The sequence below is a fragment of the Chiloscyllium plagiosum genome, chromosome 1 (genome assembly GCF_004010195.1).
Source record: "Chiloscyllium plagiosum isolate BGI_BamShark_2017 chromosome 1, ASM401019v2, whole genome shotgun sequence".
Taxonomy (NCBI): Eukaryota; Metazoa; Chordata; class Chondrichthyes; order Orectolobiformes; family Hemiscylliidae; genus Chiloscyllium; species Chiloscyllium plagiosum.
The window spans coordinates 87466778-87493845 of record NC_057710.1 but is presented as its reverse complement, the minus strand read 5'-3'; the positions used below and the strand labels follow the sequence as shown (position 1 = coordinate 87493845).

Genomic DNA, 27068 nt, shown 5'->3' with positions numbered 1-27068 from the left:
CAGAGAATGAGCCTCGGCAGGAGGTGTGTACAATAAAAGAGTGTGACGCAACAGAGAGATGTTTCCACTTACATTGGCAGAGAGAAGGTCACTGACCTTTTTCCTCCAGTGCTGAGTATTCCTACAGATGGCTAAGACTGCTTTACCCCGGGTGTGAACCTCAGACCAGGATGGCATAGTCTGTGTTGTGGTCTCCTCTGCCAGTATGGGGAAAGAGGAAGTACCATGTTGGCACTGCCCCATCCAGCTGAACCTCCAGATCATGGCCCAGAAAGTGGGGAGCTGATTTCCCCATCCACCAGGGCAGATGTCTTGATGATGCATGCCAGCTCTGGACAGGAACAACAGGCTTTAAAAAATATCACACAGATGGTAGAGATGACAGCCTTTCAGGTACCCACTGAGTGGAGAGTTGTTCTGGGAACGACACATGGTAAGATGGGATGGAAATTAGATGCGAGGGGTGCCACAGAGATGGGCGCAGGTAGATAATGACACAGTGCGTATCTTAGTTTAGTTTGTCGCCTGGATGAATGTACTTAGAGCGTCAATCTTGAATGATTCTGTAATAATAAATACTGACAGGCAATGATGTTAAGACTGTGGATCCGCAAGAATGCTTATCCTGATGAGTGCATAGAAGAAATATCAATTGAGAGAAATCTGAATGTTTGAGAAGAAAACCTTTAGCTGGAACGTTAGGAGATTCTGAATATCTGTGATACAGTAAAGATCATAGATAATGTGACAGGAGTAATTGTGAATAGGACACTGGTGAAGGAAAAGATGTTTGAGAAGAGATTAAAGAAGAACAGACACAACAGAATGTGAGAAAACCACAAACACCAAACAAAACAAATACTGGAGCAGCAGGAACGCAACTGGGCCAAGGTTGTCTGAATGCTGAAGAAAAATATGAACTGCTGCTTTCAGCTGTTGTTGGGCACTGCTGAGTGAAGCTGCCTGATAGCCAGATAAATACATTTCGCAGCATTTCCATGTGAATAGTGGAGAGCTAAGGATAGGATGTTGAGGGATTGAGAGCTTCAGGCTTCCCTTTTCCAACTTGCTCCATTTGACAATGGCTGCTTTAATATACACTTCTGCCTCCTCTTTTCCTGCTGTAACGTCTCCCTTCACCTCCCATTCTAGTCCCTTGCTCTGGGCCAGATCCCATCTATTACATTTATTCCCCCCTTTCTCATCAGTGCCATGAGTCAGGAAACCCTTCTGAGTGCAGCAAGTACCTCCTACCCCAAGCCAATCCCACAAGATTTCCAAACCCATGGACCTCATTTCCCTCAATTTAAACCTGCTTTCGCTCAAACCATGCCATTGTGAAATCTTAAGATTATACACTGTTATCATTCCCTTCATATCCTAAAGTGGATACTTCAAAATTATTAGTCTTTAAAATCTCAGTGACTGGTATCATCCCCACCTTACATAGCTTTCACTTCATCAATTTTGGACTTATCTTTGTGGCCTATTCAATTCATGGAGAGTAGTTCAGCTATTACACTTTTAAAAGCCTGGCTACATCAGCTCAGAAAGCTGCATCGGTGATGACATTTCTCTGCAGCAACAGCAAAAGAAACCCTAGTCCCAACACATGCTAAAGGCAGTAAAAATTTAAGATATTCCATTTTATCACTTTATAATATATGGAAATCTTTCAGCTTCAAGCAGAAATACGAATAAACATACAGTGCTGTGTCTTATGACATTAGAGCAACAGTAGGATGCGAGAGGGTGCAAGAAAATCAGATGAAAAACAGAGACATCGGAATATTCCGAATGAACTGCAGATGCTGTAAATCAAATAAAAACGGGAATTGCTGGAAAAGGTCAACAGGTTTGGCAGCATCCGTGAAGAGAAATCAGAGTTAACGTTTCTAGGGAAGAGTCATTCAACTCGAAATGTTAACACTGACTTCTGTCCATAGATGCTACCTGACCTGCTGAGCTTTTCCAGCAATTTCTATTTTTGTTTCTGACATTGAAATATTCAGTAGTTCAGATAGGATCTATGCAACTAGAAACTGATGCACTCCCATAGCCCTTTCTGCAGGCTCAGAACCCACACTGTAGGTCTGACCTTGGGACTCATTCTTCGAAAAAGATCCTTGCCATTAGATCTTTCTCTTTCCAAAAGATGCTGCTGCACCTGAGTATTTCCAATATCTTCCTGTTTCCTTTACATTATCATAGAATTGTTACAGTATGGAAGCATCGAGCCCTCACCATGCCTCCAAAGTGCATCCCACCCAGACCCACTCCCCCATCCTATCCATGTAACCCTGCATTTCTTATGGCTAATCCACCTAGCCTGCACATCTCTGGACACTATGGGGAATTTAGTACTGCCAATCCACCTAACCTGCACATCTTTGGACCGTGGTAAGAGACTGGAGCACCTGGAGGAAACCCACATAGATGTGGGGAGAACGTGCAAATTCCACATAGAAAGACAGTCACCAGAGTGTGGAATTGAACCTGGGTTCCTGGCACTGTGAGGCAACAGCACTAACCACCAGGCCACCATGCATTCCCCATACAATGATTAACATGATGATTAACATCATTTCTAAATACCATTTTTGATCATATTTCCAGTTAACAGCACATTACTTCATGCTGTAAAAGCACAAAGTAAACTCACTTTTCACTCCAACACAAGCTATAAAGCTGTTTTATAGTACTTACTGCTCCGCATACAGAAAGTGTAAGCTGCCAACACTGTCAATGAAGTTAGCAGGATTTAGCCAGGGTAGAGCCAGCAGCAAGAGAGCTTTCATTCTCAAAGGATCGATGCTGAAATTATGCTCAATAACATACTTTGCCTCTCCACCAGGACTCACATAGTTCAGTCCGACTGTAGCACAAATCACTTCCAGTTTTATGGCTCAACATCAATTCTGCCTGAAGACTGGTCCTCTTGACTTAAATCTCTTCAAAACTAAGCTGGACAAAACATTATTGAAATGTAAGAAGATTACTGAGTTTGATCGTCTGATTGTTGGTTGGAGGCAGTGATCATGCAGAAAATTGTTTTAGGTTCTGACATTCTTGTGCACAATTTAGCAAGGTAACTGGAGGTAAACAGTAGTGCTCAAGTCACCAAATCTTATATATTTAACTTAGGTCATATTTAAAAATAATGAGCTACTTTATGAACACAACAGTGCTTTTATCACTGCTTGCTCTTTCAATGGTTACAGCGTTAATATTAACGCCCACATTGTGTGCAGGAATGGGTCTGGAGACAATTAAAAAGAAAATGCAAAAACTGAGACACACCTCAACTCTGTGTAACATGTCCTTTGCTTTTCCTAAGGTGACAGGATTCATCATGTGATGTGCCCCATTGGGGTGAAGCAAAACCAATTAATTCAACATTTTATCTCAGGTTCCCACAGTATTACTGACAGTCTTATTTAACTTTAATAGTTACTTGGTTTCCCCAGGGTTCAGTAAAACTAAAAATGTAAAAGTTAGGAGATGATGGTTCAAGAAGATAAATACTCTTTACAGAACTCCTTGTAGACTTAGAGGAACAGGGGTGCACTGCTTGTTCCCTCCAGGAAGCTGCTTGCCTTCTGCCCCCCTCCACTGATCTCTCTTCCTCAATTCCCCACTTCTATCCCCAGCCACTCTCACTCTTCCTTCAAAATTTCCTGTTATCTGATCACCACAACCCCAACCTTCAAGTCCCATCTCTCCCTCCCTCCTGAATAAGGGCCCTGTCCGAAATGTGGACTCTGTTGCTCCTCAGATGCTGCCTGACCTACCGTGCCTTTGCTAGCACCACACTATCAATTCTCCCTCTTTCAGCCATGGTTAACTGCTTGCTCCTTTACCCTGTCCTAATTCATAGAATCATTGAATCCTTACAGCACTGAAGGAGGCCATTTGGCCCATCAAGCCTGAACTGACCTTCCATAGAACATCCCCCCATCCCTCACGGAGTTTTTCCCATGGCTAAACCACCTAACCTGCACTTCCTTGGAGACCATGGGGCAATTATTAGCATGGCCAATCCACCCGAGGTGCACATCTTTGGACTGTGGAAGGAAACTAGAGCACCCAGAGGAAACCCACACAAATACAGAGACAGCAAACTCCACACAGACAGTTGCCCAAGGCTGGAATCAAACTCATACTAAGTCTCTCGCGCAGTGAGGCAGCAGTGCTAACTCCTGTGCCACTGTGCCATTCCACATTGCGAGTCTGTCCTTTTGTACTCAATATTCCCGTGGTACTGATACCACAAGAGTCAACAAACAAAAACTTGTGTGTCCCTTTGATACTTTAACAGGTCTGCTAATCCATCAGGTAAGTTCATTGCAGCTTGCCTCTGAATCACAAGTTTTGGGCTTCAAACAACATACACAATTTAAATATATAAAGTAGATACACACATCAGTGAAGCACTGTGAGAGTGTTACATTTTAAAATCTATTTGAGGAAATCTATTACATTGAAGCCTGTTTATAAAAGATTAATGACAATATTTGTTGAGTGTTTAACCTGTATCAGCAAATAGTTATAGTCATTTATCAGCAATGGGACCTGGTTGATGTCACGTCTTAACAGTAAAAAAGAAGTCAAAACAAAGAATCTTTACAAAATTCTAAGAATGTGAGAAGAATTATATAAATAAAAGTATTTTTCTTTCTTAAATGCATAAAACCATCATTGCAGCATGTGCATCTTAGACATGCATTAAAGTTTTCTCCCTTTTACACTCTGAAAATGGAGGATATCAGAGAATAAACTCTTATTGAGAGGGACCACTATTATTTAAATCTAAACGGGAAAACATGAGCAATGTTGACAGGCAAATGTTAGTTGAAGAATGACACATTAAAAATACAGTATGGACAAATAGTACAAAGTCCAGCCAAGAAAGGCAATAGTAATGATTTGGGAATATTTCTAGGAACAATGGAAACCATGAATTGAGGAAGATAAAGTACTAGATAGACAATGTCACAAATGACTGGTCATTTAGAAGGACACAGATGAATGGTGTGGCCAGGTTAGAAAGGTAAGGCCCAATTTGAGCAGCAACAGGGGAGCTCAATATTTATCCATTAGTAAAGGTAATGAAAAAGTATATAGTCTGGTATTTCTGACTAACTATAGTTATATAATTTTCAGTCTGTGCAGTGTACTCAAACAACACAGAGCAATAAAGTATCTTTGTTTTCTAAATTAAACAACTAGATTTCTGATGTCTTCTGGTTCTTCTAGAAGTCACATTGCAACTAAGCTACTTACTTTGAAAAGCTAATGACTGTACTAAAAAGCCCTTAAAGAAATTTTCTGCAAATGTATTAACCAGTGTTTTGCAAAGAGAAAATTAAACCCCAGACAGTAATAAATAATTAAAACGTCTCCCATTGGCTACTACCACGTCTGCAGTGTGGTCTATGATGTCTGACATAGAAGCCACAGAATTGCAAGATTTTGCCACTGCCTTGCCATTAATATTGAAAGGCAGTCTGGGAATTTGGGGGCAACAATCATCGTCATAGTCCAGCTAACTAAACTACTTCCCACATCCACTTATCTCTGATGAAGATTATGTTTTGCTTTAGGGTGGTCACTGGATTTGCACCAAAAAGTGTTTACATAAAATGTGAAGAATAAAACTGAAACATAAAACTGCCTTCAACGTTTAACTGGTTGAAAGAGTTACAGAGTCTGCTGACCTCTGTGGTTGTGTTAAGGCGAAAAAGCAGCTGTCACTAATTTCAGTTTTTGTTCATTTGGAAACAGAACACAGGACCGAGTGTGCAAAACAAAAAGAAATGTTGACACCTCGAGAGCTGGATATAGTTGTAATAAAATGAATCTTTCAACATGGTAGGTTCCTTTAGTTTAGTTACAATACTCAAGTGGCCAAAAATCAGCTTGATTCTTCAAAATATACCAGGATATATTTCAATGAAATAGTTGCACTGGAGCCAACAGCCTGGGGGATAAACCAAGTCATTGAATTCAGTCTAAATACTAACATCTTGCAGGATTGATCAAAGAAATATTTGATTGGCTGTTCTTTAGGTGCTTAAAAGAGTTATTTAAATATTACTGAATCCTTTTGGAGAGACCTAGACCCGGAGAGTTCCCTACAGTAGACTGGACAAAAAAAAGCAAAATCAATCAATTCCACTTATTGACTGAAATCAGTGGAAACTGGATTGCCTTGTGCACCTTTTGAAAAACTAATTTTGAAGAAGGGGAGAAATAAAAAAATAAGCATATGTACAGACTTAGTAAAAGGATTGTGACTCAGTTGACTTCAGACAGTATTAATTTAAAGAAGTCTTACTTTGTGGTAGAATATTGTGCTGTGGAATTCCACAACAGAAGATGGTGAAATTTGAATTTAATGAAAAGTCTGGAATAATGGCGACCAACTAACCACTGTCAATTGTTATAAAAGCCCATCTGCTCCTTTAGGAAAAGAAATCCACTAACCTTCCCTGGTCTAGCTCACATGTGACTCCAGAACCATGAACATGCGGTTGCCAAAGGGCAGTTAAGAATAGGGATGGTCATAATGGCTGACCTAGCCAGCAATGCCCACATCCCATGAATGAGAAAAAGTAAGATTATGTTGGTCGATCAGCATTGGTTTGGGGACTTGATTGACAGATTGGTTGTAATCTCAACACTAGATTAATTTCTTCACGGAGTTATGTTTCTTCAAATGCCAAGTGTACTTACTTGCGACGTAGATGAAGTTCTAGCTCACAGCGCTGCATTACTTCAGTGCAGTGGTCTTTAAATGGACAGGCGACCATTAATTTATCCAAGAGTTTTTGCACGAGGAAGCTTGATTTCTTGCACACCTTCATACACAAGGGCTTCCTATCCATGGGACAGAAGTCTTTGGCCAATAGGAAATTGGTAAGACATAAAGTACAATAAGTGTGACCACATGGTGTATCCTGTGGCTGCACTAAGGGTTGCAGGCAGATGTGACATATGAGATCATCATCGATTTCATCCTGGTAATTATATGAATGATTTTCCTGAGGCAGGTGTGGCTGTCCACAGCAAATACAAAGTGTCAGTACGTCAGAATCCATAATCACTGCAGAGTCACTTCATTCAGCACTACTCAGGGACAGCAAGTTCCAAATAAATGCTCGTCAATTAAGTAGATCATTGGGGTTTCTGGTTAAATCCCACAACTGAAAGAAACACAGATAGAGACAAGTAAACAACTGAAACTCTTCATTCAGCAAATAATTAAAATCTTACAGAAGTCAAATTTATCTTCAGACCAATAACAGGTTATCATTGCACATCAATGAGAATAAATGAGGATGGATACTCAAACATATAGTAAGGCTCTTAGTTTGGAGGCATGAATACAGTTCAAACTGGCTTATATTTTGCTGGCACTCTCAGGTGATTGAGGTTTGGGGTTTCAGCCGCATTCGAGTGCTGGAGTAGAGTGTTTTGGCTGAAAATTCAGTGAAGATTTGAGGCAGTACTACACTACTTGGACATTGTGTTTTTCAGTTGAGATATTAAACTGATATCTTGCCCTACCCCACTGTTTAAATGAATGCAAGACCTTCATCGGCAACATCTGAAGAAAAGTAGGTATCATCTCAGTGCCCTGACCAATGCACCAATGTGCCAAAAATTGCCCTATTATTCTTTTACCACATGCAACAAGACACTTTCAGTTTATATTACCAAGTAATTGCATTTCAAAATGTAATTCCTTCAGATTTGTTGGAAGGGGAATAGTTTAAATGAGGATATGCTGCAGGCTCTGGCATACATTTCTGGAAATGTTCACACTTCATTTGATGTATTTCTGGGTAGTTTAGAATCTACATTAAAGACAAAAACAGATTCTTTCCCCTCCATCCAAAAAGTGTCTTTCTTCCAATCCTACAGGAAAAAAAATGTTAATCTGCTTTTTACTTCGGAATTAAACTATTCTTGCTTACAATGTAGCATTTTCTCAGTAGCAGCTGGCAATCTATTCCTGGGAAGAAAGATTACTCAGTTTTTTTTAAGTTGGCATCCTTTCCCCTCACAATCGACAATCTGCACATTGTCCCATCAGTAGCCAATTCATGCTGGTACTTTCCTTTTAGGTCCTCAGTTTAGTTTGTCAGTGCTCCTGCTCTTTCCCTGTCTCAGTTAATTCAGCTTCTCCTCATGCCCCAGTACACAACTGAGGCTTACTCTTCTGGATGCTACAGTGATAATGCTACATGTTATGGACAAGAATAGCTAATCCCTTAAGAATTTCTGCCCAAAGTATATAGCTCTCTCCACAACTAATAGCAATATAGAATCCTTACAGTGTGAAGAGAGACCATTCAGCCCTTTGAGTCCACAGCAACCCTTAGAAAGACATCCCACCAAGTCCCACCCCATCCCAGTCACCATACATTTCCCATGGTTAATCCAGCTAGTCTGCATATCCCTGGACACTCCGGGCAATTTAGTATGGCCAATCCAGCTAACCTGCACACCTTTTGACTAGAAACCAGAGCACCCAGAGGAAAGCTACACAGACACAGGGAGAACATGCAAACTCCACACAGAGTTGCACGAGGCTGAAATCAAACCTGGGTCCTGGTGCTGTGAGGCAGCAGTGCTAACCACTGAGCCACCCATGCCACCCAACAACACAAGATAGTAAAGGGAAGGATCCTGGTACACTTGGATTTGTCTGTAATAGTGATGGAACCCACTCCGAAACGGTGCGAGGGAGAAACTGAGGACTGCAGGTGCTGGAGATCAGAGTCAAAAAGTATGATGCTGGAAAGGCACAGCCGGTCAGGCAGCATCTAAGGAGCAGGAGAGTCATTGTTTCACACATAAGCTCTTCATCAGGAATGTGGGGTTGGGGCAAAGGGGGCTGAGATATAAATAGGAGGGTGGGAGTGGTGGTGGGGTTGGGGGAGGTAGCTGGGAAGAGGATAGGTGGTCCAAACATGGCCTGATGATGTCTATGTGAGGTCACTGGAGAACTCTTGGCACCGACAAAGTTTGACCAATCTTAGATAAGCAATGGAGAAAAGAAAAGGGAACGCTAAAAAGAAAATTAAATGCTAAATTTCCAACTGGTTTCATTTATCAGTTTGCATGAAGCAAACTCTTTTGTATATAGTTATGCTAGATGAGAAACAGATTACAAGGGCATGACCAGACCAAAAATTGAAATCATTTTTTGCACAATAAAGGGATATTGACTTTTGCTACATTACCTTATAGGACAATTCCCAAATTCAGAAAGTAAAAGATCAGCAATACTATTAGTGGGATAACGATGTCTTTCATTGATTAATTTGCATTTACAAAACAAAGACAGAATCATTATAGTGAGAATCAGAAAAGAAAACTAAAGTCATTTTTTTACAGTTGATCAAGTATGTAACACATTGCACTCTGTAAATATGGCACAGTGGTTATCGATAAAGACCCAGAGTGAAGGCAACCGACCTGTCCAAAGCTGGTCAGGAATAGAACCTGCCTGAAAAATTTGCAATCAGGTAACACCCAGAAATATCTTAATTTAATAACTTTCAAGAACTAGCAATGTATGTAAAACCAGATTTTGGTTTTGTGCTGTCAATTTAATTCTCCCTGAAAGGATCTGTCTCAACCTGTCAAGGTGAAACTAAAATATGTTCTTTATTTGGAAATCTCCCTCAGTCCTGCCCCCCACAGGAGCTGAAACATTTACTCGGCATTTGACACAAAGTAACAGAGTCCAAGTGAACAATGTTTCAGTGTGCACTATAGGCAAAACCACGAATCTCTTTGTGTAGGCATTGTTCATGGGACTTCAAACCAAAATCAGGCTTACCCTTATAATTTCTTGACATGGGTATGTGGTAAACCAATATGGTTTCTCCAATTTGCAAACTAAAAGAAATTGACTTGATGAACATGTGGATCCGAGGAAAGGTTAGTGACCTGAAATACTAGCACCACAGATGGTACATGCAATTTTGTGTCTTTGGACAGGTATTTAATTTACTGCCACTTCTCTTCCAGGAATGTCTTCCTCAAAGACATTTCCCTCTGTTCTTTGACAGGATTTCCTGTATGTTTTCCTTATTCACCTTCATTGGTTTCTCCTCCCAGCTGATGAAAGATCACTGAGCTGTTTGGAAGGCAAATGATCTTGCAACTTCACCCCATTGCCTGGCATGACCATCTAGCAACCTGTTCCTGTTTCTGGTCTCATCTCAGGGATGTGGCATTTGGGAGGTGATGGCTAATCACCAAACGTATCCTGTCTAGATCTAGATTGGCTTAATTGTGAACACGATTAGTTACTGACATTTACTTGATAATGTAGAAAATTGTCGAGCCATTTCCACACAAAGCACGACAAATCTGGCCCAGTCAATTACCACCATAAGATCTAAGAGCAGAACAGCAGAAATAGTCTGCACCTACTCTCTACCATCAGTAAAGTGATGGAAGGTGCCATCAACAGTACCATCAAGTGGTGGTGTTCCCTTGCCCCAGTCCCTATGTCCTTCTGGATTTTAGACTTTGGGTTTGGCAAGTGTCGTCTGAAGAGACTTGGCATGTAGGAGTCGTGCATCTAATCGATGCTACTAACTTTTACCACTGGTCATCACTTGGCACTTGTGTGACACAAATGTATTTCCCACTTGGCAGTCCAAACTAGAATATTGTCCAGAATATGTTGCATTTGGTTATGAACGTCTTCAGTATCGGAGGATTCTGAAATGGTGCTGGATACTGTGCAATCATCAATGAACATCCCCTCCTCACCTGACCTCATTACAGGCTTGGTCCAAACATTGGTAAAAGAGCCAAATCCAAGAGACAGAGTGAGAGTGATTGCCCTTGACATCAAGTCTCCATTTTTCTGAGTGTGGAGTCATAACTCATACAAAGGAAGTTGCTTGTTGGAGGTCAGTCATCTCAACTCCAGAACATCTCTGCAGGAGTTCCTTAACGTGGTGTCATGGGCCCAACCATCTTCAGCTGCTTCATCAATGACCTTCCCTCCATCAGAAGAGGGGAAGTTCATTGATGATTGCACAGTATCCAGCACCATTTCAGAATCCTCAGATACTGAAGACGTTCATAACCAAATGCAACATATCCTGGACAATATTCTAGTTTGGACTGCCAAGTGGGAAATATATTTGTGTCACACAAGTGCCAACTGATGACCAATGGTAAAGGTTTGTATCATCAACTAGATGCACTATTCCTACATGCCAAGCCTCTTCAGACAATACTTTCCAAACCCAATGTCTAAAATGCAGAAGGACATAGGGACTGCTGCAAGGGAACACCACTGACTATGGGACCTTCTCCAACCCACTGACCACCCTGGCATGAAAATATATTGCCTTTCCTTCACTACTGATAAGTTAAAATCCTGGAATTCCTTTCCTTCCAGCCCTGGGGTTTCAACTACACCCTAAGGTGAATAAGGAAAACAAACAGGAAATCTTGTCAAAAGACAAAGGGAAATACTTTTGAGGAAGACATTCCTGGAAGAGAAGTGGTGGTAAATTAAATACCAGTTCAAAGGCTGGAAGTCTGACATAAAAAGAGAAACTAGCACCATCTGCGATGCTACTATTTCAGGTCATTACCTTTCCTACACCCTACACCCTAACAGTACAAGTTGGCAGCTCACTATCATCTCCTCAAAAGGTAGTAAGAGATGAGAAATAAGCATTGGCACAGCCAAAGATTTTGATATCCCATAAATTCATTTTTAAAAGTTTTGATTTTTGAGTCAGAGAGTTTAAATTCAAATTCAGGGCCAAATCACATAACTGAGGCTGGCTCTTAAAATGTTCTTCTTCTGGTCATTGTTACACTTGCGGTTTTTTTCAGAAGTTAATCAAGGTTTAATCCTTCTGTGCCGCTACACATCTATCTTATTACTCAATTCAAGGAACAGCAAGGAGCTCTGGCCCTGATCTTGCCAAATATTCCTCCCTTGGGTGACAACGCCAGAAATAGTTAAAGTCATTTACCCCTTTTGATGTTTGTGTGACTTGTGTATGAAAGTTTGATACATTGTTCCAATAAACATTGAATAGGACATTAGTTAGGCCACTGTTGGAATATTGTGTGCAATTCTAGTCTCCTTCCTATTGGAAAGATGTTGTGAAACTTGAAAGGGTTCAGAAAAGATTTACAAGGATGTTGCCAGGGTTGGAGAATTTGAGATATGGGGAGATGCTGAATAGGCTGGGACTGTTTTCGCTGGAGCATCGGAGGCTGAAGGGTGACTTTATAGAGGTTTACAAAGTCATGAAAGGCATGGATAGGATAAATAGACAAAGTCTCTTCTCTGGGGTGGTGGTGTCCAGAACTCGAGTGCATAGGTTGAGGGTGAAAGGGGAAAGATATAAAAGAGACCGACAGGGCAACTTTTTCACACAGAAGGTGGTACATGCATGGAATGGGCTGCCAGAGGAAGTGGTGGAGGCTGGTACAATTGCAACATTTAAAAGGCATCTGGATGGGTATGTGAAAAGGATAGTGTCGAGTGATATGGGGCAGGTGCTGGCAGGTGGGACTAGATTGGGTTGGGATATCTGGTCGGCATGGACGGGTTGGACCAAAGGGTCTGTTTCCGTGCTGTACATCTCTATGATTCTATGACTCTATAATACCAGTGAGAATATTTCAAATATAATTCATTGGGTGTTATAATCCTTTGAAATGTCTTGAGGTTGAGGAGACAGTGTATATAAATTAAATATTTCTAAGGTACTTATGTTGTTTACTAATCTACAATACCAGATGTGAATCAATGATTCATCTCACTTCCAAGCCAACTGGCTTCAGGTTGGAGACCCACTCTAGATACTGGAGTCCCATAATCCAGGGTTGCAATCCCCAGTACCAGCACTGTGCACAGAGTGTAAGCACCTTGGAGCACTGAGCCAGCTGATACAGTTTGAATGCTTCGCAGGTGGTTGCAAAAAGTCCCAAGTTACTGTTAGAATTATAGCAAGGCAACTCTAGAAATGTACAGCACAGAAACAGACCCTTTGGTCCAACACGTCCATGTCGACCAGATATCCTAACCTAATCTAGTCCCATTTGCCAGCACTTGGCCCATATCCCTCTAAACCCTTTCTATTCATATACCCATCCAGCTGCCTTTTAAATGCTATATTTGTACCAGTCTCCACCACTTCCTCTGGCAGCTCATTCCATACATGCACTACCTTCTGCATGAAAAAGCTGCCTCTTAGGTCCCTTCTAAATCTTTCCCCTTACACTTTAAACCGATGCCCTGTAGTTCTGGACCATGGGCCAATATTTATCATTCAATCACATTACTTAAAATAAAATGTATTATCTGGTTGTTTAGGTTGTTATATTTCTGGTACCTTGCTGCGCACAACTTAGCTTCATTGTTTTCTGCTTTACAACAGTAATTGCACTTACAGGTACATGTATTTCATTGTCTGAAGTAGTTTAGAACATTCCACTATGGTGAAGGCACTGTATAAGTACAAGTTCAGACAAGTTTTTACCTTTCCACATTCTCTCAATTATATAACTTCTGTGTAAGTTTAGTGTGACTTCAAATTCGAACAGTTATCATAACGCTTATATTCATATAATCTTGAATCTTTAGAAAGCTGTTTTTTTCCTTTTAACAATGTATTCCCAGGTTTAACCCAGCACATTCAATGTGATTGCTAACCTTTTCAGACAAAAGTTTAATGCTGATGAATTAAAAAGCTCTGAGAGTTCATCAGCTATTGCAAACAGTCATGACTTCATCAAGTAGATAGAATTAAAGGAAATGCAACTCAGAAAACAAATTGAAGTTAGTTACTTTAGGTTTAACTAACCCTTGACAAAGTAACAAAATGTCAGGAATGATAACCTTTCCAGCAAGTTGTCGTATGGAAAGGATTTGATGAGATAAAGATGCAAAATGAATAGGTCTAAAGAAACCCAAAGAAACTCAAATCATCGTAACTTACCGATGCCCGGTGTCAGAAACATATTCCATTATTGGAAAAAGTTACAAAATGACTGCTCAAAATTTTCAAACCATAGAAGCAAATTGTGAACTCACCGTTGCTGCACTCTTTTTAGAAAAGAATGTCATTGGTTAGAAATGAAGTTGCTCGAATATCAACCAATTCAAAACGTTTCCTTCATACATAATTGCAGGTTTTTACAGATTTTGATCCCACCCAATTTGCAGTATTCACCTCAGAGGTTTCTCATTCCCTGGAGACTCTCTTGCAGCGACAAGAGACTCTTTAAAAAAATTAAGGGTGCCATGTACAAAAGAGAATGTTTGGAAAATCTCACCGTTTCATGAACCGTGTGGAAATGTTGATCATATTGTTTTGATACAAAGAACATACATCCCTTCCAGTTTTTCTTTCCTTTCAGATATTAGGAGCATGTCCCAAAGTAGGACCTTTGCCTTTTAAGACCTTTCCTGTTTCACTATATTTATGAGTCACTTACAGACTTGTTCTTTTGTATTACCTGTATTTCAGGTTGCTATACACAATGGGAACCATTCTGTAGCCAGCCTTCTTGTGAATTGTGTAAGGAGGGAAGTGGAGAGGGTTTTAAACTAAAACATTGGGGCAAGGGATTAAGTTTGGGAAGCTGTTGCAAATCAAAGAGAGTAGAGACAAAGCAAACTAGAAATAATAAATGGATCATGACATGAAGGGAGAAAGTGTAGAAATCTAAGAGGTAATCAACAGATACCACAAGTGATTACAAAAAAGTAATAAGTTAACTGAAGTAAAAGGTACATATCTGAATGTACATAGTAATCAAAACAGAACAGGTGAACTGATAGCATAAAGAGAATTAAATCAGCATGAACTAATAACCATTACAGAGATGCAGCTTCAGGCTGACATAGATTGGGACCAAATATTGCAAAAGATACATTACATCGAGAAATAGGGGTTACTGTTTAAAAATAAAGTGTTGCCCATTTCAGACAGAGATGAGAATCTTTTTTTCTCGCACAGGATCACGTGTCTTTGGAACTCCTCTTCAAAAAGTGGTGCAAGCTGAATCTCTGAATATTTTTAAGGCAGAGGTAGATAGATTTGCACTAACAAAGGGTGAAGGGTTATCAGGTTATCCAGTTACAATCACAACTTGTACATCTTACCTTTGTGTCTGATTTCCAATCACATTGAGTTACTTTGCACATGTATATGGATAATAACTCACCTTAATTTGCAGAGTTTTCCTTGATCACTGCACTAATTACGTGCTATCAGTTTGTTTCCTTGACATCCAGTATTAATGAAAGTCCATCAAACATTAAGACAGAATTTGTTGCCTTTAGGACCCACCACAAATAATGTACTTGCCAACCAACCCCATTCATTTTCTTAGCTATTCTCACAGGTGAGACCAGCCACAAGGCAGGCTTGACATCCTGTAAACCCTGGAGGACCTTCTGTTAAAAGGTTATTAGTTTTTTTTAGTATTCCCTGCTCAATTCACTTCATCACAAAGTTCTTGTCAGTATTTCGGTAATGTCAGTCGCCAACCGTTCACCCAATTGATGATGAAAGCCTCATTTCTTCATGTCTTTGCCATTTCCAGACTCAATTACTGTAATCACATAACCAAAGCCAACAGCCATTTGTAAGGTTTTTCCCATTTATTTGACTAATAACATTAATACGTTTAACGATAAGTTAATTTAAAAGTTGTCTTTTTTTTTAGCCTTGTGGAAACAGAATTGGAGACCGAGAGTGGATAAGGATGCAGGAGGGTGGGGCAAGACCCACTGCTTCCTGCCTCTGATGGGAACTGGGGCTGGCCATCTTCACCAGTGATAATTGGCCTAGATAACAGCCCATATGAACCATCCTTCACTGGTGCCAGTGTTTCATCTGGCAGAGTGATCCCTTTCCCACCTCCCCACACCTGTGGAGGCTCCCAGTGACAGGGCCAATAGTTTCTTGCATAGTCAGTGACTGCCTGTGGAAGGGATTCTCCTACATCGCAATGTATTGATGTGCTTTGGGAATCTTCTTTGTAGGTCAGCGAGCCCTTGCACTCCCAACCTGCCTCAGCAATGCTCACTAAAGAGAGCAATAACACAATGGCAATGTTACTGGACTAATGATCCAGATGCTTGGATTAATGCTTTAGGAACAAAGGTTCATCCCCCGCCACACCAAATGGGGCAATTTAGAGTTAGAGAGTCAGAGGTACAGCATGGAAACAGACACTTCAGTCCAACACATCCATGCTGACCAGATATCCAAACCTCATCTAGTCCTATTTGCCAGCATTTGACACATAACCCTCTAAAACCTTCTTATTCATATACCCACCTGGATGCCTTTTCAATATTGAAATTGTACTAGCCTCCACCACTTCCTCTGGCAACTCATTCCATACGCACACCATCCACTGTGTGAAAAAGTTGCTCTTTAGGTTCCTTTTATATCTTTCTCCTCTCACCCTAAACCTATGCCCTCTAGTTCCAGACACCCCCACCCCAGGGAAAAGACCTTATCTATTTATCCTATCCATGCCCCTCATGATTTTATAAACCTCTATAAAGGTCAGCCTCCTCAGCCTCCAAAGGTCCAGCCCATTCAGACTCATCCCTCCAGCCCAAACCCTCCAACCCTGGCAACATCCTTGTAAATCTTTTCTGAACTCTTTCAAATTTCATAACATCCTTCTAATGGGAAGGAGACCAGAATTACATGCAATATTCCAAAAGTGGCATAACCATTGTCCTGTACAGTCATAGCATGACCTCCCAACTCTTGTACTCGATGTACTGACCAATAAAGGAAAGCATACCAAACGCTTTCAGATTAGATTCCCGACAGTATGGAAACAGGCCCTTCAGCCCAACAAGTCCACACCAACCCTCCAAAGAGTAACCTACCCAGACCTTTCCCCAATTCTATATTTACCCTTGACTAATGCATCTAACACTATGGGCAATTTAGCAAGGTCAATTCAAATGACCTGTACATCTTTTGGATTGTGGGACAAAACTGGAGCACCCAGAGGAAACACAAGCAGACACTGGGAGAATGTGCAAACTCCACACACATAATCTTCGAGGTGGGAATTGAACCCAGGTCCCTGGCGCTGTGAGGCAGCAGTGCTAACCACTGAGCCACCATGCCACCTATTCACTATTCTATCTACCAGCACTCCAAGGTCTCTTTGTGGTTGGAGGGTCCCAAGGCGGATGTTGAGGCGTTCTTCCTCCAGGTGGCAGGTTGTAAGGGTTTGGCGATGGAGCAGGGCCAGGATCTGCATGTCCTTTATGGAGTTAAAAGTATTTGGCCATGGGGCGAAACCTCCAGAAAGTTCTCCTTCCGGATCATCCACTCCACCACACTTGCAGCCCTGTGCCGCTATCTACTCTACCTGCAGTCAGCTCTGCCCAAGCTCAGGGCCACATTCTCCCAGACCTGCAAAAGACCTGTGCTGTTTTACATCCTCAGAAAAATCCACATAACTACCACCCAGTGACCAAACACTAACCTCCCCACCCCCACCCCCCCACAACACAGGATCAATGTGGATTTCGCCCATTTTCTCATTTCTCCTCACCCCACCTTATCCCTGATTCAACCTTCCAACTCGGCACTGCCCTGTTGAACTGTCCTACTTGTCCATCTTCCTTCCCACCTATCGGCACCACCATCCTCTCGAACTTATCACCTTCACCCTCACTTCAGCTACCTATCACACTCTCAGTTACCTTCCCCCAGCCCCAACACCTCCCTTTTATCTCTCAACCCTCTGTTCCACAAACCTCATTCCTGATGAAGGGTTTATGCCCGAAATGCTCCTTGGATGCTGCCTGTCCAGCTGTGCTTTTCCAGCACCACACTCTCAATCTTGTATATTTACCCTATCCATGCTCTTCATGATTTTATGAACCTCTATAAGGTCACCCCTCAGCCTCTGACACTCCAGGGAAAACACTGCCAGCCTATTCAGCCTCTCCCTATAGCTCAAGGCCTCCAACCCTGACAACATCCTTGTCAATCTTTTCTGAATCCTTTCAAGCTTCACAATGTCCTTCTGATAGGAAGGAGACAAGAATTGCACACAATTTTCCAAAAGTGGCCAAACCATGCCCTGTACAGCCGCAACATGACCTCCCAACTCCTGTACTCAATATTCTGACCAATAAAGGAAAGCATACTAAACGCTTTCTTCACTATCTTATCGACATGCGACTCCACTTTCAAAGAAATATGAACCTGTACTCCAAGGTCTCTTTGTTCAGCAACACTCCCCAGGACAATATCCATTAAGTGTATAGGTCCTGTCCTTATTTGCCTTTCTAAAATGCAGCAACTCCATTTGGTTGAATTAAATTCCATCTGCTACTCCTTGGTCCATTGGCCCATCTGATCAAGATCCCATTGTAATCTAAGGTAACCTTCTTCGCTGTTTATTTCACCTCCAATTTTGTTGTCATCTGCAAACTTACTAACTATATCTCCTATGTTCACATCCAAATTATTTAAATAAATGACAAAAAGCAGTGGATCCAGTACTGATCCTTGTGGCACTCCACTGGTCACAGGCCTCCAGTCTGAAAGGCAACCCTTTACCACCACCCCCAGTTTCCTACCTTCAAGCCAGTTCTCCCTGTATTCCACGTGATCTAACCTTGCTAACCAATCTGCCTTAATGAACCTTGTTGAATGCCTTACCGAAGTCCATATGGTTCATGTCCACCGCTTGACCCTCATCAGTCCTCTTCATTACTTCTTCAAAAAACTCAATCAAGTTAGACAGACATGATTTCCCATGCACAAAAAAATCTTGACTATCCCCAATCAGTCCTTGCCTTTCCAAATATATGTAAATCCTGTCCCTCACGATTCTCTCCAACAACTTGCCCACCACCGATATCAGGCTCACTGATCTATGGTTTCCTGGCTTTTCCTTACCACCCTTCTTAAACAGAGGCACCACATTTGTCAATCTCCAGTCTCCGGGCACCTCACCTGTGGCTATCTATGATACAAATATCTCAGCAAGGGGCCCAGCAATTTCTTCCCTCGCTTCCCACAGAGTTCTAGGGTACACATCAACTCATGGGGATTTATACAACTTTATGCTTTTTACGATATCCAGCATCTCCTCCTCTCTAATATAGGCAATTGCTATTTATTTTCCCACATTCTATATCTATTAATAAATGTGGGAAAAGACTACCTCCCCTCTAAGGTTCCCTCCAAGGTACATACAATCCTGATTTGAGTTGTTGTTTTTTAAAAAAAAACTCTCTTCAGTTCACTAATGTCTGCCAGAATGTAAATCTACCATCCTTATCCAGTCTAGCTTAGATGTAACTCAAGACCCACAGCACAGTGGCTCAGTGGTTACCACTGCTGCCTCACAACACCAGAGACCTGGTTCAATTCCACCCTTGGGCCGCAGTGTGGAGTTTGCACAATCTCCCTGCATGGGTTTCCTCCCCCAGTCCAAAAATATGGAAGCTAGGTGGATTAGCAATGGGAAATTCAGGTTACAGGGGTAGGGGGTTTTGGTCTAGGTAGGACGGTCTTTGGGGGGCTAGTGTGGACTCGATGGGCTGACACACTGTGGGGATTCTATGAAATCTGGTTGACACACAAGTGCCCTCTGAAATAGCCTCTGAAGTCATCCAATTGCTTCAAACCAGAAACAGAAAAATTAAACAAGGATAAAACTAAAACAGGATGCTGCCTGACATCAACTGTGGAAAATGACAATGACAATGACATACCCGGCCAGTCAATCCTCAAAGTGCTCCTCATTAATATGTGGGCACTTGTCCCAAAATTGTGACAGCTGTCCTACAGGAAAAATAAGCAGCCTGACACAGTCACTCAAACACAATATCCCTGATACCTCTGTCACCATCTTGGCTGATGTCCTGTCCCACTGGCGAGATCATGGTGTCTTGGTAATGTCATTGGATTGGTAATCAGAACACCAGGGGACATGGGTTTGAACTCCAACATGGTAGGTGGAAAATATGAATTGAATTCAACAAAAATCTGGAATAGATGGCCAGCTTAAATGGTGGTTGTGTAACCATTATAGTTTGTCATAAAAACTCAACTGATTCACAAATTTCATTTTGGGAAAGAAACCTGTCATCTTTATCTAGTCTGGCCTATGTGTGACTCTAGACGCACAGTACTGTGCAAAAATCCTAACTTCCCTCTGGATGATTAGGGATGAGTAATAAGTGCTGGCTTATTGCTTGGGCTGACTGTGACCTAGTCACATGATGTCAGATCAGACATGGCCATGGGAGCATCTTGCTGATTACCAACTATTGCTTTTCTGCAGCTGATGAATTGGTTCTTCTCCATGTTGAATATAGCTTGGAAGACTGCACGAAGTTAGCACAAATCTACTCTGGGTGGGCTTTTAATGTCCATGTGCAGAATGGTTGATTTACAAGGGACCGGATCCTGACTGACATATTTGGCATACTAAGCTTACTGCAAGTGGTTTTATAAAAGAAATTCTCTCATGGGATGTGGGAGTCACTGGCTGGCCAGCATTTATTGCCCATATCCCTAGTTGCCCTTGGGAAAGTGTGGAGTTGCCTTTTTCAACTGCTGGAGTCTATGTGCTTGGGTGGGGAACCAAGAAATGGAAGAGTCTATTTAGTCCTGTCCTTCCTAATCTACCAGCCATAGAATAACATTATCACTTAAAGTAGTAACAACAGTAAAACAAGATTAAAAGAGAACATTGCAGAAACATATGGAAATTAATTATTAAAATTATATAAACTTTATGCACAAATGTATTTCCTAAAATATGTTCTGCAATATTTAATTTAATAGCCTTTGCGCCTCACTGCCTAATTGTTATACAGCAAACCTGATTAACCAGTGTATTCAGCTCAGATAACCTGACAGCAGTTATTTCACTACAATTCTTTACTTACAAATAATTTTTTAAAAATCTTCACTAACAAATCTCTGGAGGTTCAGAAGCTGAGATATTTGGAGTCATAAGGTCCAACAAATAGCTAAGGTATTCTGTAAATTTATAAGCACAATATATGTTGACAGCTGATGTTAAATGTGGAATAGACACCATTAGAAATGATGCACTTACACTTTAAGAAGATAAACAACCCTATCAATGACAAACAGAACTTTAGAGAGTGAGCCAAGGCAAAAGTATATCGTCAAATACTTTGAATCTTCCCATCTGCTTGGTAATTCCTCAGCTCACAGTACAAAAAGTGTGTTGAACTTTTTTCGTCTAAAAAGCTAATATTCTTTAGTGATGTAAAGTACCTCAGGCCCCTCCCAAAAGCCAAACAAACATTTCCTTTCTCTCCTCAACAATATGCAGGGAGCTCTGAAGGCGCCTTTGTGTTTAGAAAAGCACTGGTTCTAATTGCTCATGCATGTCCAGTAAGCACTCAGTAACCTCACAAGGAACTACAAACAGTTTATTGCTCAGCCTCTTGCTCTTGCACCCACTTCTTCATTGAAGCCACTTTTCCTTCACAACTTCTTCAGGTTGTGAAGTCTGTTTTCAAAACATTCTTCCTACTCCTCTACTTAATTGCTGAATACAATTTTTCTTTTTAAAATATGCATCAGTTCACTTGTGTTATCAATGAGTTACTGAAAGCTGAATAACCAAGTCCTATTGTCATTTACAGATATAGAAAATTAAAACCATCAATACATTTAATTCAGATTTTCTCATACTGAGCACTGAATAAGTTTTCTAAAGTTTACTTGTTTTCAACTCTAATCCAAAATAGATGATACAGAACACTTCTGTTGCCTTTACTTTGTAGCATTATTGTTGATAACACAGTCAAAAGCTCAGATAGAACGCAAGATAAATTAAACTGCTCTACTATCCCTCCCAATGCATTCAAGAAATGACTTTTTGAAGGAGCCATAATGTCAAATCTTTACAAAAGCACAGAAGTAACCTTCCACCTTCAATACTCTGGCACAAATAATTTCTACACATTCTCACTCTCATCCATCATTAATTTTACCATGTATATTCTATTAACCAATGGTCAGCCAGTAATAAAACCACATCATGAAATTGTTAACAATTAGATTTATGTGGTAGGAGAGAGAATGCCTAATCAGCTGGCATTCACATACTTAAGGAATTATTAGCAGTTGGAACTTCCATAAACTCACGGCAGAGTAATCGTTTCCCACCTTCCACTTGCTTAAAGAGCTACAAAACTGTGTGGGATTGAGAAGCAGAAGACAGCTCTAGGCTTTCACAATCACAGCTCTGTTGCGGCTCAGAAAAACAGATCAGCGCAATTGAAAGAGCTTCAATATGTTTTGCACATGATCTAGCTATAGCAATGAAAATGGCACAAATTTGTAACTCTACGGATACGAGTTAGTTTGTGGGGAATACACGTATTCCATTCAATCAACTTAGTGAGTTGACTTGTATCAAGCTCAGTCATACAGCAATCAATGAAAGATGGAGAGGTAAAATTGTACAAAATAATGACATTTATTTACACGTGGTTCATAATGTAATGCTAATGATTAACAGCTGCAACTAGCTGGAGAGCTGTATTCAAGTACTTTTTACATTGCAAAAAGGCACTCTTGATAATGTGTGCTCATCTATAGACAGAAATGATGCATATAAATTTTCAGTTACCTTACAGAATTAGAATGAGAGAGAAAGACACTGATTGACAAGTTAGAAAGACAGAAGTAGTAGAATAGAGAGAATTAGTAATACAATAGCAATTTTAATATTCCAGCACACTAAAGGTGCCCCATGAGTGAGCAGTGATTATGACGAGATCAGTCAGGTGGAGCTCATTGAATAGGAGTTTCATGATTGGACCAGATTAACCACCCAACCAGAGAGCCCTGTTGACAGATATAAACAGAAATGGTAAGGATTCTGTTCACTCTGAGAGCTGGGTCAGTGTCAAGGACTTCCCACATGCAATTAAAGGCTGACTTGGTGATACTTGCCTCTGTGGAGTTATTTCAGAGAGAAAAGGGAAAATTGCCCAGTAGTTTGTTGAGACAGAATGCTAATTATATTATCAATGTACAAATGAAACTGACGTGGAACATGAGAAAGCAATTGGTTTTGCTAAGTCAGTAGATCAGCTGTTTACCCAATCAATGCTTCATTGCATTCCCTGATCAAAAACATTGATTAGAAATTCCAGATTAAGTGTTAATGACATCAGGGCATAAGAATTCAAGAGAAAAGAAGCAAATTGTTTTTTTGTTCCATGTTGTGTGTGTGCAGGTGAGAAAAGAAGCAAATTCACATGACAGGCTGGTTAAGAAATGAACAGCTCATTAGATCCAGGACAATTTGGCAAATGGCCGAAGGGTAATTGATTTTGTGACTGGAACCCTGTGTCCTAGAGCGATCTTGACATGAATGCTGATCAGTAAGTTTGCAGGTGACATGAAAATTAGTGATGTGGTAAACAGTGAGGAGGAACGCATTAGATTACAGAAATATACAGATGGGCTGAACAGTGGCAAATGGAGTTTTATTCTGATAAATGAGAGGGGGTGCATTTCGGGTGGACTAACAAGAAGTTCACATTGAATGGTAGGACGGCAGGAAGGACTGAGAGTGACAGGGACCTTGGTATGTACGTCCATAGATCCTTGAAGGCAGCAGGACAGGTAGATAAAGTGGATAATAACCAGAAATGTCATCACCCAGAAAGTGATGAGACTGTGGAATTTCTGCCATTGAAAACAGTTGAAGCCAAAACATGAAATGTTTTCAAGGAGTTAGATATGGTTCTTGAGGCTAAAGGCATCAAAGGGTATGGGGAGAAAGTGGGAACAGGGTACTGAGTTGGATGATGCGGCATGATCACATTAAATGGTGAAACAGACTCGAAGGGCTGAATGGCCTACTCGGAGTCAGAGAGGTGTACAGCACGGAAACAGACCCTTCGGTCCAACTCGTCCATGCCCACCAGATCCCAAACAAATCTATCCCCCTTCGTGGGGTGGAATGGGAAATGAGAAACTGGTGAAATCCATATTGATCCCATGTGGTTGGCGGGTCCCAAGGCAGAAGATGAGGCATTCTTCCTCCAGGTGGCAGGTTGCAAGGGTTTGGCGATGGAGCAGGGCCAGGATCTGCATGTCCTTTGTGGAGTGGTGGAGTGGACAGGCAGGTTCTGATGCTCCTCCATCGCCAAACCCTTACAACCGGCCGCCTGGAAGAAGAACGTCTTAACTTCTGCCTTGGGATCCTCCAGCCACATGGGAGCGATGTGGATTTCATCAATGTTTTCATTTCCCTCACTCCACCTTATCCCAGATCCAACCTTCTAACTCGGCACTGCCTTCTTGACCTGTCCTACCTGTCCATCTTCCTTCCCACCTATCGGCACCTCTCTCTTCTCTAACCTATTACATTCACCCCGACTTCATCTACTTATCGCACTCTCAGCTACCTTCCCCCAGCCCCAGCACCTTCCTTTTATCACTCAGCCCCCTTGTTCCATGACCCTCATTCCTGATAACGGACTTATGCCCGAAATGTCGATTCTCCTGTTTCTTGGATGCTGCCTTGGATCCAGCACCATACTCTCTATCTTGTCTATTTATCCTATCCATGCCCCTCATTATTTTATAAACTTCTATAAGGTCACCTCAGTCTCTGATGCTCCAGGGAAAACTGCCCCAGCCTATTCAGCCTCTCGCTATAGCTCAAACCCTCCAACCCTGGCAACATCCTTGTAAACCTTTTCTGAACAATTTCAAGTTTCACAACATCTTTCCGAAAGGAAGGAGACCAGAATTGCCAGCAATATTCCAACAGCGGCCTAACCAATGTCCCATACAGCTGCAACATGACCTCCCAACTCCTGTACTCAATACTCTGACTGATAAAGGAGAGCATACCAAATGCCTTCTTCACTATCCTATCTACCTGCGACTCTACGTTCAAAGAAATATGAACCTGCACTCCAAGGTCTCTTTGTTCAGTGACACTCCCCAGGACTTTACCATTAAGTGTATAAGTCCTGCTCTGATTTGCCTTTCCAAAATGCAGCACCTCACATGTATCTAAATTAAACTCCATCTGCCACTCCTCATCCTATTGGCCCATCTGATCAAGATCCTGTTGTAATCTGAGGTAACCTTCTTCGCTGCCCACTACACCTCCAATTTTGGTGTCATCTGCAAACTTACTAACTATACTTCCTATGTTCACATCAAAATCTTTTATATAAATGATGAAAAGCAGTGGACCCAGTACCAATCCTTGTGGCACTCCATGGTCACAGGCCTCCAGTTTGAAAGGCAACCCTCCACCACCCTCTGTCTTCTATCTTTCAGCCAGTTCTGTCTCCAAATGGCTAGTTCTCCCTGTATTGAAGGAGATCTACGAGGAGAAAGTGAGGTCTGCAGACGCTGGAGGCCTCCAGTTTGAAAGGCAACCCTCCACCACCCTCTGTCTTCTATCTTTGAGCCAGTTCTGTCTCCAAATGGCTAGTTCTCCCTGTATTGAAGGAGATCTAATCTTACTAATCAGTCTGCCATGAGGAACCTTGTCGAACACCTTGCTGATGACGATACAGATCAAGTCCATCGCTCTGCCCTCATCAATCCTCTTCATTACTTCTTCAAAAAAACTCAATCAAGTTTGTGATCCTGCTCCTATTTTTTATGTTTCTATGTAAGAAAACATTTGGGATACTTGTGTTTATTAATCAAGATATTGAACAAAAGAGCAAAGAGGTTATATCACTTCGTTAGGCCACAGCTGGAGTAGTGCTGGAGCAGTTCTGGTCGCCACACTATAGGAATGATTGTACTTGCATAGGAGATTCACCAGAATGTTGCATGGACTGGAGTGATTCAGCTATTAAGGGTGACTAGATAGGCTGGGGTTGTCTTCCTAAGAGTAGGAAGGCTTGTGGGGGGAGAACTAAAAGTTCTAAAGCAGTGCTAAAAGTTCTGAGGGGTATTGAAAGGATAGATGTGAAGAAACTATTCCCCTTACTGGATGGGTCAATGAGTTTAGAGATGTGAACTCTAAAAATGCAAATATGGTGTTCACAAACACCACAGTCTGATCAGCGGATTCAGACACTGTATACAATCAACACAAGAATTATTGGACATCATCAGAAATATACACATAGACAAGGAAGAAACCATGGTCTCATTCGATGCAACAGCACTGTTCACCTCTATCGACAAAACCCTACCAGAGAAACAATAGCCAACCTGTTGGACATACAGAACAGACAACAGGACGTTGAACCTAACAACAAAGACGGCATACTCAAACTACTGGACCTGTGCCTCACAACACACTTCACATTCAACAACCAAATATATGAACAAATCAACGGCACACCCATGGGCTCACCCATCTCTGGACTCATAGCAGAAGCGGTAATGCAAAGATTAGAACAAACAGTTTTACTGCAAATTCACCCCAAACTCTGGGTCAGATATGTGGATGACACCTTTGTAATCATTAAAAACACAGAAATAGAGAACACACAACGGATCATCAACGCCACACACACAGGAATCCGATTCACGAGAGAGGAAGAAAAGGACAACCAACTCCCATTCCGAGACGTGATGGTAAAGAGAACACCGAACGGAGAATTCACCACAAAGGTATACAGGAAAGCCACACACACAGACCAAGTCCTGAACTACGAAAGCAACCACCCCAACACACACAAAAGAAGTTGCATCAAGACACTATTCAAAAGAGCCACAACACACTGCAGTACACCAGAACTGCAAAAAGAGGAAGAAGAACACTTATACAATGTATTCGCCAAAAACGGATACCCCTGCAATTTCATCAACAGATGCCTAAGGGAAAGACAACAGAACGAGGACATGCTACAACCCAAAAGACTAGTCACACTACCATACATCAAGAACATTTCCGAACTGACAGCCAGACTACTGCGACCACTAGAACTCATAACAGTACATAAACCAACAGCCACTCTCAGACAACAACTCACCAGAACGAAGGACCTGATACCCAGCATGAGCAAAACC

The 27068-nt window shown here is 41.4% G+C and overlaps 1 protein-coding gene across 7 annotated transcripts in view; it reads right to left on the bottom strand.

The window, feature by feature from the left end:
* lnx1 (ligand of numb-protein X 1) overlaps positions 1 to 27068 on the bottom strand; it is a 214043-nt gene that overhangs the window by 124400 nt on the left and 62575 nt on the right. For 3 of the 7 annotated variants that reach the window (XM_043690849.1, XM_043690903.1, XM_043690856.1), the window contains one exon: positions 6736 to 7205. In XM_043690849.1, the coding sequence (XP_043546784.1) occupies positions 6736 to 7100 (365 nt within the window). In that variant the 5' untranslated portion in view covers positions 7101 to 7205. The other 4 variants (XM_043690883.1, XM_043690873.1, XM_043690893.1 and 1 more) reach the window with 4 other exon arrangements.